The sequence below is a fragment of the Andrena cerasifolii genome, chromosome 1 (genome assembly GCF_050908995.1).
Source record: "Andrena cerasifolii isolate SP2316 chromosome 1, iyAndCera1_principal, whole genome shotgun sequence".
Classification (NCBI taxonomy): Eukaryota; Metazoa; Arthropoda; class Insecta; order Hymenoptera; family Andrenidae; genus Andrena; species Andrena cerasifolii.
The window spans coordinates 19,157,797-19,173,865 of NC_135118.1; the positions used below are offsets into that span (position 1 = coordinate 19,157,797).

Consider the following 16,069-nt stretch of genomic DNA (forward strand, 5'->3'; position numbering starts at 1 on the left):
GGAATCGCACGCGCCGACATAGCCACTATCCACGAACGCTGCCGGGCGACTGTCCGAGGGGTAGAGAGAAGCGCCGGGGGATACGTCTTCGCTAACAAATGTAACTAGACTTTTCGAACTCTCAAAGTCTCTGTCGGACCACACGTCGGTACTTAAAGGTTAACTCCCAGACGATTAACAGTCTGCGGTAAACCGCCAAGCCGAGCAAAAATAAACGCGATCATCGATCGTGTCGGTGGGTGCGTGGAAAGAGCAAGGGGTTGATCATGGGGAGAGAAAAGAGGGAAGCGCGGCAGACAGACGATGTTGCGCGCGGGTGAGCGGATCAGTGATCGAATTAGCGATCAAACGGGTTGTCCTTTGTCTACGTGCAGCGGCTGTTAAAAACTTTTGACCGACGCCGACCGTCTGGGTTGCTGAAGGCAAAAATAGTCCGACGGTTTACGCCTTCGCTGATGCGCGCGTTCGCCAGTACTGACGGAAATACGCGCGTAGAACGTGATAGCTCAAGCTATCTAATTGTTAGTATGTCTTAAGTATTATTTGGATGTTATTATAGAGGTAGTTACGTACGCAGACCTATCTTTGACTATCTTCTTAACCCTTTCGGGTGTCCGGAACGCAGGTGACCCTGCGGGTCACCGTTTGCCGCAGTGGTGTGATGCAATCCAGTTTTCCCCGAAAACCTAATATTCAACGAAGGCACTCATGTTCCCACTACTTTCTAGCCGAGTTTCATTGTATAAAAAGGGCCACGAATCCATACTCGGGGGCTGATTTCCAGTCTAGCACGTTTAGACGAAAGAGGCTTGGCGAGATCGAGTAACATTCTCCTTCGAGTATTATTTTAACCTAAACCGTACAGTATGTAGAGCTGCTGATAGGTGTTGTAACTATTAAACTCTTTGAGACCCCCGCATTTCTCAGTGCGTAAAAACCGAGAAGTGGACCAGGTACCGCGACAGAAACACTAAACAATTGTAAAAGACTGAGCTTATATATAGAATATAATTAGTTATTTCTAAACTCAGAGTTACTTCTTTGAATCATTCATCATCTGAATCTCCTCTTCGGGACCAACCCACATAGATACTCCTTTACCGCTCAAGGTGTATCACATCTTTAAGTTACTAGGCTAAGCTAACATTCCTAGTGGCTCCCGGGGATACCAGACCCCGGTTCGTCCACGATATCCACCTTCCTAGTGGCTCCCGGGGATACCAGACCCCGGTTCGTCCAAGATATCCACCTTCCTAGCGGCTCCCGGGGATACCAGACCCCGTTCATCCGTGAAGCTTATCTTTCCTAGTGGCTTCCGGGAATACCAGACCCCGGTTCGTCCACGACATTCAACCTCCTTACAGCGGCTCCCGGGGATACCAGACCCCGGTTCGTCCGCTACTAACAAACCCTAATAAACAAATACAATCCTCGGCCTCGCAGCCGCCACTCTCATTGCCCTCAGCCTCGGCTCGTAACAAGGTTTAATTAGGAATCGAAATTGGGGAAGAAATAGCCGCAAGTTAACCCTTCGTGGTCACAATGGGTGTATTGTACCCCGGGAATAATTTTCGAGTTAAAGTGTCGTGTCTTTACGACTTCCAAAGGGGATTTATCGCAAGAGAAAAAATATATAAAAAAATGAAAAATCGCTTTTTTCCCACAACCGTGGAAAATCGCTCATTCTTAACTACAAATTTTATCATATCAAAATTTACATTTCTAGAAGAAAAAACTATGAGACCATGCTTTTATAAGTATTACGAACGTACAATTACCACTGAAAAGTTAAAGGATTCAAAAATACGAAAATGGTAACTGAAAAACTGACCACGGGGTACAGTGAACTCCGCGTGACCAACTTGTGATTATAAGAAGGTATGACCACGAAGGGTGAATTCCTGCAACGGTCTAACGAAAAACGCTGCTAATCAAGTTTCCCTTTATCTGTCGAACGATAAAGTGTCCGTAAATAAGAGGAGCTCTTCTTATATCGCGCATTACAATAAACAAGTCCTGGCTGATCACTCTTGCCTTCCCCGCTGCCACGGCTCTCCTTATCTACGGTTCGCAGGCTTATCCCAGCATCCTGTCCGACGCCTCGATCCTTCCTGAATTACGATAAGAAGAGAACGAGCCGAAGATAAGGGATGAATGTGTGCAGGCTGGCTCAGAACTGTATCTGCACCCTTGGCTGGGCAGGAAAAGTTGTAAAAGCAAACAGGAACTTTGCAAAAATTGATTAATTTGCAAATCCACAATTACAAGAACCTTATTCCTTATTTTTACAAGTTGTATTAGCCAGTTAAGGTTGTATCATCTGTCAACTCGACGTCCTAGGTTAATCTTCATAGGGTCTTACAAGGGAAGATCCCGACCCCGGAAATTCCAAAAATTCTGAAACTTTGTGATTATGTAGGGGATTTCCTCCTGATTACAACGCGATTTTTGTTTGCAGCCCAAATTCACTCGAAGAAGGTGGTGAAATTAACCCCTGGAAATTCGGCTATTTTCCGATTTCGTGTTATAACTCGCGAACTGCAAGAGATAGAAAAAAGTTTCAAGACGAAAGTTACTTCTTTTAATTAGATCTAGCATTTGGTAAAAAAATATTTTACAGTTCACCTGTTATAACACAAAATCGGAAAATAACCGGATATTCAGGGGTCAATTACACCCCCTTAGCGTGAATTTGGGCAGCAAACAAAAATTGCGTTGTAATCAGGAAGAAATCCCTTACATATTCGCAAAGTTTCAGAATTTTTTAAATTTCTGGGTTCGGGATCTTCCCTTGTTAGTTTAGTTTCACCCCTGGTGTTACTCAAGAACTTTCAAACTCCCATTTTATCAGATTTGAACTAAACAAGCTTGGCATCTCCCGACGGACGATAAAAGTGGCAGTATAGCAAGCAGTGGCGGATCTAAGAAAAAAGGCGCAGGTGGCAAAGGTTCAGAGGGGCCCATTTATGGAAGAAAATGAAGAGGTAGTTTACTAAAAACGGGCTAAGTGTAGTAGTACAGAAAAAAATATAGTGTTTGGTTAAAATCATATATATATATTTTTTTTTAAAAGGGCCCTAGGGCCTTCTGAGTGGGCCTATTTTTCGGGAAAATGAAGAGGTAGTTTACTAAAAACGGTCCAAGTGTAGTAGTACGAAAAAAATGTAGTGTTTGGATATCTATACGTAATTATAATTTTTTTTGGTTATGAGGCCCTGCGGGGGCCTTCTGTGCAAGGGCCTAGGCGGCAACTGGTCATCAGCCGCTCTGTTAAGGGGGTAGCCTGGTGTAACTAGTTGGATATCGAGGTATTTTTCGGGAATTTATTTTTTAAGAAAGTATGTAATCGATCTTTCTGAAACTTTCAGGATATTGTATTATCTGATTAAGGTAGATAAAAAAAATTGTATTAAAAAATTCATAACTAAAAAGATGCAAAATTGAACAAATGGCGGCCTCTTGAAAAAAGTTCACTTTTTCCAACGAAATTTTGCCTTAAATGTGTAAAAAAGTTATTTATTTAACCAATATCATTATACCAGTAGCTAATCTCTGTGAAGAAAATGTTTACAAATATCCGTGCACAAGGCCAAGTCGTGCGGTCGAATATTTTTGTAGTTACATTGTCCGCCAATTGTAAAACTGTCGTTTCGAGAGAAACGCATTTAAAGTTTTCTGGTAACCTGGTGCTCCGTAGCAAAACCGGCTATATCCGCTTTAATTGTTCGATTTTCCTTTTTGCGGCTTTGGGAGCATATTATCGTGACGTTTAACTATCGAATTATGCAAAAAAAAAATCGGTATCTTCGCCCCGCTACACCAGGCTGGCTCCCCTCTTAAATCCGCCAGTGATGGTAAGTGGAAACCGACTAAAGTTTGGCAAGCGTCAATGGAGCCCCCCAGAAACCCTGCTAAGGTTAAACAGCGGCAAGTTTTTGCCCGTAGTTCTGAAACACCCCGTATTGGGCGGTGCACATGCGCGAGGAAGCCTGTATACACGGAGAGGCGCGTGAACACAGGGCGGAAATGTGTTATGGTGCCATGGAGCACGTCCTTCCCTCCGTTTTCCACGCTTCCACGCTTTCCTCGATCGACCGAGTCGCGTTTCGGCCCCGTAGCTTAGGTTAGTGTCGTCTCTCGCTCGTAGGGTGGGGCGAGCAGTGGAGTGGGACGGTGAACCGCTCCCCCCCTCCCCTCCCGTGGTTCCCCGACTCGCGCCGCACTTCAGTCGCCTCGCGTACGTCGAACCGTGCAGGTCTCTTCGTTCCGCTGCGTTCCTCTCAGTCACGCCGGACACGGTGCGCGCGGTATCCCGTTTTGGTCGTGTCCCTTCGTCGAATCCCCCAACCGCGTGCCCAGTTACCACGAACATTCCAGTGAATAATCGCCGCGTACGTTCCGGTTCCTCTTTACCGACCGCGACAAGATTTTCGGAAACCGTGCGAGACGATGTCGGTCGAAACGCCGTCCTTGGAGGAGTCTGCGGCCGATGGAGCCGCGTAGCGCGCAGACGATGGATTGGTCGTGCGATCGTGCCGTTTCGTGTCCCTGAGTGACCTTAGCATCGCTGGACCCGTGGCATGCGTTGACTTAATGGTTTTCGAGAGCGTCGAGATGCGGAACCCGGGGTTCCTCCTCGAAGACGCCAGACACGGATATATTCAGTACATCAGGTACAGGCAGCTGCAATTTATTCCGTTCGGCTCTGTCGTTACTCCGGCCGTCGTTTCGCGAGAACGAGTGAAGCGGCCAGTCAGTCCGTAGGCGCGCGTGTTCGCCGGATACGCGCGCGGCTGCGCCCTGCAGCGACGCGAATAGGGTAATGTGTCATTGAAGCGGACGCCGAGCGCTTATTGTCCGGGGGAAAGAACGATATATCTCAGTGGGTATCGACAGTCTTCGAACTCGTTACGCGATCTTCGCTCGCCGTTAAGAGGTGCGACGGAGAAATGGCGGTTTCTTTAAGCTCCTCGTTGGAATATGCCGTGCTTTTGGATGTAACGATTATTCTATGGGTCACGGATTATTCCGCGTTTGCAGTTCTGGTGGATATATTTAAATTCTCTATATTTAGAGGCATTCTGTGGTGCTCCACGCTGCAGAGGCACAGGGACAAACAAGTATCCGTGCAGCTCGACCCTTGGTGTCACCCAGCAACGATCTTTTATCTGTCGCGCTAAATTTAAAAGCATATGTAAGAGGATATGGTCAGCGGATGATATGGGGGAATTATTATAGTGGAATGCAGAAATTAGTGGAAAGTGTACGTTAGCGCTATCTAATAAAAAATTAATGAATTACACAGTAGGATTCGAGGAAATTCCATCTGGATTTATTAATTTGGATTATATTTTATTTACTAGCGCGATTTAGTTTTGAAATAAACATCACTGATAGTAAATTTATTTGGAATTAATCGCAAATAAATTACTAGTTGCCATTTTTTACTTTTTGTCCATTATCGTCAAGTGCGATTCTGATTATTTCCTACGCGACAGTTCTTCCTCCCACGAGCTCAATCAGCCCACAAACATTGATTATGCAACTTCGAGACAGGTCACAGATTAGGAGCACCGAAATGGTGCAGTGTATATACAGGGTGGTTCGTGTTAATGCTGCTGTTTGCGGGCAAGGTGGCGAGGCTTTCACGTCAGCTGACTTGGAGCAACAGCTGCACCCTTTGTGCCGCGGCGGGCCAAAGGGGAACCCTCTGAAGCAATTATTTTTCAAAGGAGAGAGAGAGAGAGAGAGAGAGAGCTGCCGTGGAGAAGCATGCTTTTGTACAAGTTTCAAATCTCTCACGGTGGCTGGCTTATATCTGCTGTATCTTTCATCGTGACGCTGCGTTCCAAAGGCTATATAATTCTACTTTTCGGTTGTTAATAATAACAATAGTGCGCATACGTCTTCATTGCACGCGAAAATAAAATATTCTGCAAAGGGCGAACTACAGCTATAGGTTGCTATTAACTTAACTTAAAAAATTACCATGATATAGATTAAATCGTAATTGAAATAATAGTTGAAAATAAGAAGGAGGTCAGAACTAACAAGAACGAGTACTTGCCGAATATTGTAATGTACGCGGACGCTGTGCGTTTGAAATATGATAGGGAAGTTAAGGGGACCTTCCGGTCTAAAAGTCGATTTTTTTTATTTCATTTTTCAAATGTTCAACCTTTTAGGAATACGTGTTTAAAAGGATTTGTTGAAATTCGCAAAATTCCCGAAGTTATAGGCATTTGAGTAGCGGCAAATGCATGGGCAACAACCTGCCACTTAAACGCGTTTTTTTTTCGAAACGGTGGGACCTGTATTTCCAAAAGTTACTATCCAATTCGACTGAAACTTTTTTTATTTTGAAGAATATACTTTTGGCTAGGGGGGAGGGATACCAGAAGAAAATACAAAAATTGAAAATTTATAATTTTCAAAGGATGAAAAATATGGGGGGAAACTGCAGAGTGTAATTTTTTTTTATTATATTTTTTCAGTGGTTAAAATACATAAAACCAATTAATACAGAGTTCAGGTAGGTCCAGCTTTCTTGAGCGGATAAACCTACGCTAAACCTGTACTACTTAAACTGTTGCAAACAGTGAATTGCAAATGCAAAAACGCAAAAAAAAAAAAGAAATGTATCATACATTATACGTTTGGCGCTAAAGGGTTAACGCGAAATGTGTGTATTTGCCCGCGTCCACTGGTCCCAACATTGCGTCGATGCGCTGACAAGGGAAGATCCCGAAGCCGAAAATCCCAAAAATTCTGACACTTTGCGATTATGTAGAGGATTTCCTCCTGATTACAACGCATTTTTGTTTGCTGCCCAAATTCACTCGAAGGGGGTGAAATTAACCCCTGGAAATTCGGCTATTTTCTGATTTTGTGTTATAATTCGGAAACTGTAAAAGATAAAAAACAAGTATCAAGACAAAAGTTACTTCTTTTAATTAGATCTACCATTTGATAAAAAGATTATTTTGCAGTTCACGAGTTATAACAGAAAATCGGAAAATAACCGGATTTTCAGGGGGCAGTTACACCCCCTTAGAGTGAATTTGGGCAGCAAACAAAAATTGCGTTGTAATCAGGAGGAAATTCCCTACATACTCACGAAATTTCAGAATTTTTCGAATTTCCGGGTTCGGGATGTTCCCTTGTGAAGTCGATCATCGCCTCTGTCGGATTGTACAGCAATGCGGTGTTGCTTGGAGACCAGGAGGCCACAACACGGACGACTAATCGTTATTCAAATTTTGGTGTCTGCTTCCTTAGGTGTTTACCTAGGAACTCTGGAAATCTTGATTACCAAGGAACTTTGCCTGAATCTGACTTCCCACTGTTATTCGAAAGGAGGCGAGGTTTTTTAGGCATTTCGTCCAGTGGATTCGGTTCACTTTCTCTTGTAACGAATCGGTTATTTTTGGTGGATAAAATAATTCACTAGGTTTACTGTATCAAAGATTTAATTCACATGGTACTTACATATCTACTAATTATAATTTTTTAGAGGCATTCGGTTGAAAGGAAAGTGGGTAACTCTTGTGGTTTTTCATTTTTTCCCACGGTTTATGCAGAAGAAATTAATTTAAATTCGCTGTGCCGATTATGAGTAATTTAATTACGACGTTAAGTTTATAACAGAGCGTATCGCTGTATCTCGGCTTCGCACAGCACCGTGTGTATAGTTATCTGTGTTTTTTCACGACCCATTAATACCGCGAATAACTCTGCACGGCACGGGTGCAATAAAGATATGTATTACTGCTATCTGTGACAAGCGAAAGAGAAAATGTATGAATAAAGTTGATTCGAAGTAAAAAAGGAAGGAAGCCAGTAATACAGCGGCGTAAAAAGGTGTCTAATCTCGGCGGTATTGCTTCCTGGTTTCGCGTTAGACAAGCTGGCGCCACTACGGTCGGTCGATATGTCATCACCAGTCTGGAATTCATTTCGGTGGTCGTTACTTCCCTTTCCACCGTGAAGTAGCATGGATACGCGAACAAAACACCGCGCAATAACGCAAATGAATAATGTCCTCATTGGTATTCACTCCGTTTAGTGACATGAATTGAAAATCATAGAGACTGCCAATATTACGTAGGGCAAACCAACCAGTAATTGACCGCATACCAGTGAATGACCATTAGGCAAAAAGAAATGTGAATTATAAATTTAAACATTATTATATGCTTATAAACGGAGTGCAGTTGCACTTTTAATATCCTATATTTTTAGTTACGCGTATTAAGCAAATATTAATAAGTACAATTCTATACGTTTTGCATTTTATAATATTTTTTTAAATTGCGATAAGAGTAAGTAATTAATTTTATAGAAACTCCAAGAAAAATAAATTTAAATGCAATTTCAACAGTTCTTTTGTTGCACATGAATATATTCAAGTATTAATCTCGAAGGTGCATAGATTCAACAATTCGGTCGTCGAAAATTTGAGAAATTTCAATTTTTGTCAGCTCAGGTGAGAAAATTGTTCCTCGGTTCACGATGCTGACTTGGGCTAAACAAGTGGCGGGAATGGTTCATTCGACATTAGCCCCCCAAAATCCCAGCCAGCTTCGTGCCTCCCAGAATCCCCGCAGATCTCGGGTGCCCCGTACTCCCGTGATTTAAAAGCTGGGGGATTCTCGAAGGAGCAGGTAGCGAGAGAAGAACCATCTGTCGTTTCGTTTCAAACGAACTCGAGAAGGCGATGAAGAAGCTGGTCGCGAAGCGATGGGGAACCGGTTCGTCGTTCATCTGGTTTCCACGGGACCGAAACTCTGAACGCGGAGCACGTGTTCCTTGGCAGAAGCTCGGGGGACGCTTCTTTGTTGTGTCGCAGTGCATCTGGTGCAGCCCCCCCCCCCCCTCCCGCCGGGCGTGCACTCCTACCTGCGCTTTCCCCCGTTTCGGTAAGAGAATCGAAAGCCTTTTGGAAGGTTGCCGCCGATCGTCTGACCGCTCGTCGACGTTCGCGTTCACCGTTTCCGCTCTAGTTGGCTGGCTTCCAGCCACTCGTCTGCTGGGTATACGTGTGTTCTTTCTTCTACGAGCGAGACGCAATTTTCTCCGCGTAAACGTCGCTTTTCCCGTTCATCGCTCGTCATTGCGTCATAGGGAATCACGGCCCCCCGCCGGTGAAAGCGATCGGTCGCCGCCGAAGACGAATGGGGACGCGATGGATGCGTCCCCAAGAACGATCCAGCGAAGTTCGAGCCTCGAAGGGCGATCGACAACTATCTGCAACGTCGTGGGATTTTCAGCTGACATAGTTAGATTTGCGCACTCACAAAAGTATCCGTCCACCCTGTATATAATATGAAGCAGAGTTATGGTTATTGTTACATATTCTATCGTTTTGCAAATTAGGATGTAGTTGCAATACTAAATTCAGGAGAGTAAAGAGTGACCCAAGAAATAGCCTCTTTTTGGGCCCACGATTTTAGAAATGAATTTTATGCGAAAGGATACCTTGGGACTTTTAAGTTGAGGTGACAATTAGTCTCTGAGATATGGGAGGCGAAAGAAGTGAAAATTCGTTAACGCGTCAGCCCATACGCTTCGATGTACGGACTGTGTTTTGTGTCAGTATGATAATTAAAACAATTACTTCCAGGGGCTTTGCTGACTGCTAACAACGAATTTCAACTTACAAAGGGAGGCCGCGACATCTGGGACACGGATTTTGATGAATCTTATATATATATTTTTTATTAATATTTCGAAAACTCTGGGATAGTGGATATATATATAGTAGTGTAGGTGTAGTAGACCAATATATGTCTCACATGTTGGGTCCACTATCCCAGAGTTTTGGAAATATTAATAAAAAAAGATGTTTATGCGTTAACGAACAGAAGCGATAGCGAAGTTTATTGTAATGAAGAATAGCGACGCGTGTAAAGGGCAGGTCTTGCACCGGAACTTTCATGGGTGTTCGATTCATCGCTGGGATCATTTTTTTCTATAAATGTATTTTGTATTGTTTTATTCCCCAAAAGATAAAGTACTAATTTTTACATTCTAAAATATGACATTTACCGTAAAAACAAATGAAACAATAAAATTCACGACACCATGCACATCTAATAAAAGATGTATGGCCACAGGTACATTTTTAATTGTACAATTATTCTCTAGTGGACATTGCATTTAATTTAAAAGAAAATACGTCGCCTACACGGCTTATAAGCTTGCTTATAATAGACCCGCTATAGCGAGCACGTTCCAAATACAAAATACATTTATAGAAAAAAAATGATCCCAGTGAGAATCGAGAACCGGTGAAAGTTCCGGTGCGAGACCTGCCCTTTACACGCGCCGCTATTCATCTTTACAATAAACTTCGCTATCGCTTCTGTTCGTCAACGCATAAACATCTTTTTTTTATTAATATTTCGGAAACTCTGGGGTAGTGGACTCAACATGTGAGACATATATTGGTCTATTACGCCTACACTACAATATATATGAGATTCATCAAAATCCGTGTCCCAGATGTCGCGGCCTCCCCTTGTTAGATTTCCAAAATTCACGGGAAAAATTCAGAATCAAGAAATATAAATGACTGTGCAGTGGGTGTTTTTTTTTAATATATCGTCCACCACATTACGAACTTGAACTTAGATTTTCAAAATTCACAATGGCCGATTAAACACGCTGGACTATATATTTTAAAAAGCACCCACAACACAGACATCTATATTTATTGATTTTTATTTTTATTTGTGCATCTTGAAAATCTAAGTCCCATATCTCAGAAACTAATTGTCACCTCAACTTGAAAATTTGTTGTGATTGATGTCTCATCGTAAGGTATCATCTGGCACAAAATTCAGTTCCGAAATCGTGGGACCAAAAAGAGGCTAAAAAGGCCCAATTTTTGGGTCACTCTTTGATCAATTTAAAATTTAATTTACATTAAAGATTTAATGTTGTTATGAATAAAACTGCTACATTATGGTACCCATTGAATTCAGCTTAATGTCCCCTGCAGTATTATCAAAATAAATCATATGTTTCCACTAAAAAAACTCAAGATGCACTTGGTTTTGCTGTGAAAAAAAAATAGATATTTTCATAATCGATATTGTCGTTCTATGTTGCCCATTCAACACAGATAAATATTTGTTAATAACTTCTTTGTTATCACGCAATCCTACGCGGCTAAAAAACCGTACGGACCGTTTGAGTGAACAGCCTATATACATACTAATCGCTTCTGCTTTACATAGCAGGTGATTTAACCTACATGCATCATCTTCATCGCGAAATTAACTTCGAAAGAGTTTTTCCATTGTGTATCATCTCGAGGTGATGGTTTATTCGAGATCCATAGTACGTATATAGTGCTTTCTTTCGCTAATAGGCAACGGGCACGCGATGGGAATTCTCCTGCATCGCCGCCGTTAGCTTCGCTAAATTGTTTTCTTCGTTGCACGGGCGAATCGTTATAAAAGCACGCGGATAACTTCGAACTGAATTTTCAAAGAAACGCCGCGGATACGTAGCCGTGAGGTCATATTCTTGAACCTGCGTAAGTGTGCTCGGTATTTCCGCGGCGATCCTCCTCGAGCTGTCGTGCAGCTGCGTCTGCTGCATGCACGTTGAATCACTGGGACCGATTACTCGTGCTGCCGGAGGGTACGGGGAGGGAAGAGGTTATCGGGAAGCCCTGCGCGCGATTCAGCGGAATTATATCGACGATTTCTACCTTTCTTATTTCAACTGCACCGCGAGTGGCTTAACCACTTGGATTGGGAATTAATTTCTGTGCTCAGCTTATGATAATAGAGATTTTCCAAAAAAGCATCATATGCACTGCTGCTCATAAACGTTAGGGCGCCTGTATGTATTACAGCACCTATAGGTTTCGCTGCATTTGCACAAAACATGATGTTTGGTACAGGTTGAATACTTTCCACCAGGGCTTGAAACCGTTATTATAAAGATTTCGGTTCTTGAAAGAGTTATGATGAACCTTTATTCGGAATAACCGTTATAAAGACCCTAAATATCAGATTATATAAGTATAAGTTAGAGTTCCTATAGAGCTGTATATTTTTTATTTTTTAGGTTCTATAACTTTTATTTTTTTAGGTTCTATATAAGTTACAAAGCGGTAAAAAAAATTGTTATAAATAAGTATGCAAATATATATTATGTACACATTTGTACTTATGTATACAAGTGATCCTTGCATACCGCCGACTGTATACATATTCATATGTACAAATATATATTTACTTACTTATTTATAATAATTTTTAAATAATTTGGTTACACAGAGTAATCTACAGCTGTAATATGTTGTGATTACATTTACTGTAAAATTCTGTACAATTTTTACAAGAATCGGTTTTATAACCGCTTTGTAACTTATATAGAACCTAAAAAATAAAACTTATAGAACCTAAAAAATAAAACTTATAGAACCTAAAAAATAAAACTTATAGGACCTAAAAAATAAAAGTTATAGAACCTAAAAAATAAAAGTTATAGAACCTAAAAAATAAAACTTATAGGACCTAAAAAATAAAAGTTATAGAACCTAAAAAATAAAACTTATAGGACCTAAAAAATAAAAGTTATAGGACCTAAAAAATAAAAGTTATAGAACCTAAAAAATAAAAGTTATACAGCTATATAGGAACCGTAATTTATACTTATATAATCTGATATTTAGGTTCTTTATAACGATTATATATATTTTTTCACTTGTTTTTTGCTGATTCGAACACGGTGTTAGTTCCTATATTGTCTGTGCAAATTACTGTACTGCACATACTTGTTGTAATGGGCTTGTCCCGTAAAATAAATATATTATTATTATTATTATTATTATTATTATTATTATTATTATTATTATTATTATTATTCCGAATAAAGGTTCTTCATAACTCTTTCAGTCAAAACCTTTATATAACAGTTTGAAACAGTTATTTTCGAAACCTATTCAAGCCCTGCTAAATACTACTTACCTCATTATGTGTACGTTTCTGGCGCGATGTTTATAGCAACTTTACTTCGTTTATCCCTCCAAAAACCTCCCTCGAGGAGATCACACTTTCCCCATGCACCCTGTATAAGTGCATCCAGTAATAATGAGGTCTCCACTGCGCACGCCCAACCCTCCCCTTAGCTCCACCCACAAACCTCTCTATTGCTTGCTACATCCATACCCACAGCTACAATTTCCAACATGAAAGGATACGCTAGACATTTAAGGGTCAGTGGACGAAGTGAATCTCGCCAACCAACCCGTTCAATGCCCCCCCCCCCATCCCTTCAACATCCTTTCCTCGCGTGGGAAAAATAATCAATCGGACGAATGTCGGGCGTCGAAGGGCCACTCGGCGTCTCACTCGCGGCGGTAACCAGCCGTGAAATCGGACTCCCCGATGCAGAAGCACGGAGTACCGGTACGTGACACACTTTAACCGGGGTTATGCGAATCGCATTCTACTCGAAAGGTCTTGGTTGCACGCCGATGACAATTGCAGACGCGCGATTGCATCTCGGATGCACGTTCACCGGCGTCGAGGCGTCCCGCGCGCCCCGTCCAATGACATCATCCCTGTTTGCCCACCATTTGTATCCGTTCAGCGGGGCACGAGCTCACGATTCGAGCCACTTTCGCAATTTCGATAGTGCTGCCTGCCGGAGTCCTCGGCTCCGCAGCAGCGAAGTAGGCACCAGGAGTGCGATCGTTTCCGTGGATTTTGAGGGCGATTAAAAAATTAGTCCGGCGGACCCCGTCTGGAAGCTGCAGGGGGACAGTACGGATGGGCAGAAATTCGATTCTGCACGGATTCTCCAACGCGCGGAATGCGAGAACGCGCGACACGTCGAGGAGAGAGGCCACTGCAATTTCCTCGAGGGCTAATAATACAGGCCAGCAAAAGTTTGCTCCGCGAAGACGCGCCCACGCGGCGCGGATGGGCTCTAGCCCGAGGCCGCGAGATCATTTTAGTATCCCATCGGTCCTCTGCCTAATCGCTCGCGCGTATCGCGCACTCTCTGCTGGCCTCTTCACGCGCCCGAGGAACCCTTGCTCGCCGTTGTTCAACGGAAGGGCTCTTTTTCCTCGCACAATAGCGCAAACCTCCTCGTTCAAACTGGGATAGGGCCCCACCGAGTTCCGCGTTCATTCTTTTGTTCGCGCTGGCGAGCAGTGAATCTTCTGGTGCTCCGGGCGTGTCAGGAAGTAGTAGCGTTAGTGAGCTTTTTCGGAAATTCTTCGGTGTGCTCTGTCGACTTTGCTGTTCGCCGAGGCTGTCGAAGGAGTGCACCATTACGGAGAAAGCTGAGGAGGACGCCCCTGCGACAGGGAAGGCAGGGGTACCAACCATTCGCGTGGATGGTTACGTGGACAGGTAGAGATGGGACTTGTGATCGTTGGGGCAATTGCTTAGGGAATGATTTTTGTGACTCACCTTCGCATGTTTCTTCATTAACGCTCGCCTGGCGGGTGTAAGGCTCGTTTGTGCTTAAGCGAAACTACTTGTGTTACTCGTTACTTCAGCCTTACTGAAGTCACGTTGATCGACTTTAGTTTTTCTTAAAATTCTCCATTGTAGTTCTCGAGGATATGATCAATGATAAAGTTGCTAATATATTTATGTCTTTTAATTTGTAAAGTTGATCAGTTTCACTTATGGATAACCCACTTACTAAAATTATTATCTAAGGAAATAGGTACAAATTTTAGGTCATACCAACATTAAAGTCAGGCAGTGAAACAATCAGGTAAGGTGATTGTCCCAATTTCTGCTGATTTAAGAGGTTACTCGTCAGAAAGAAGGTGTAAAAAATTTGTTTGTGATGAAAATTTGCAGAGTAATTGGTTAATTCTTTAATAATGAATAAATCAATTCAAAAACTATTTAAGAAAGATATTTCAGGATGTTTAACTACTACTAATTTGTAATTAAATATAGTGTTTTAAATGTCCGCATTTCTGCTCACGGAAAATAGCGATGTACGTATTTCTAATCACTATTTGTAATTTCTGCTCACATAATATGTTACCTTTTCAGGTTAAAATAAGTTACATCTTTTATGGGGATGTTTTATAACACAACGGTAAAGCATAAAATAATGATAAACAAAAAATAAAATGCCTTCGAATAGAAATAGAGGTTACAGCATATATTGAATTGCGAGGTTACGTTGCTAAAATTTTGGTGAGTAGAAATGCGGACACGACAGTGATTCACTTGACCCTAAACCTAATCACCTGTTTTCTACTTAAAATAATCAAAAATAGTAAAAAATCCTGTTTTTGTTATTAAATAAGAACTTTTACTGCAAAAACTAGTCTCTGCCCAATTATCGATTACTAATAGTGACTCTGTTCCTTACCACAACCAGCTAAAAAACACGGTCGAAAAATCATGAGTCTCTCATTTTGAAAGTTTTTCGTTGCTTGTGATGCACTTTGATTAGCCCCATGCTCGTGCACCCCTCGCGTAAATGTTCAAATAATTTAGAATTATTTTGTTGTAACTATAGTACAAACGTGACGCTTATAATAATAAGAAAAATACGAATTGAGCAGAAACTGGGACATTCACCTTGGATACAACTGAAAATTGTCCGAATAATGTCGTGTTTGCTTCTATTCTCGTCGGAAAAATCTCGCCAATTCATTGGTAAAAGCTTTGCCAACATATCGCGGGACTTAAGGAAAATGTCATGTTACATCAGCTGTATTACTATTCTAATTCACACCGACACGTTGCACAGTGTTTCCAAATCGCTAAAAAGCGGCAAACCCCTCAAAACGTACTTCAATTTAGTCAGAAATCAGTGCACGGGGGTTTTTACCGTTTAAAAAAAAAAAACAAGTAAAATAAATTAAATGTGTTAATTTTTTATTTTTTTTTGGTATAATATAAGAGTAGCTGAATAAATACCAAAAGGATTTATTTCATTATATGTTGTATTTACTGAGAAAAAAATCTTTAAATACAGCTTGATTTTTCGACCGTTCACAGTGGAATACCCCCTTAAGGGGGTGAGTGGAGTGAATGATTCGGGGAGCGTAGGGTGAAGATCACTA

At 41.8% G+C, this 16,069-nt stretch overlaps 1 protein-coding gene across 2 annotated transcripts in view; it reads left to right on the plus strand.

The window, feature by feature from the left end:
* Nucleotides 1-16,069, plus strand: part of Ssh (Protein phosphatase Slingshot) — a 139,713-nt gene that overhangs the window by 23,953 nt on the left and 99,691 nt on the right. Inside the window, exon 1 of one of the 2 annotated variants that reach the window (XM_076811993.1) lies at nt 4,264-4,673. The exons of the other annotated variant lie outside the window; for it this stretch is intronic. Coding sequence (XP_076668108.1) covers nt 4,594-4,673 — 80 coding nt within the window. The 5' untranslated portion in view covers nt 4,264-4,593. Of the gene's footprint in view, nt 1-4,263; nt 4,674-16,069 lie in introns of those variants that run through there. 2 annotated transcript variants of the gene reach the window in all.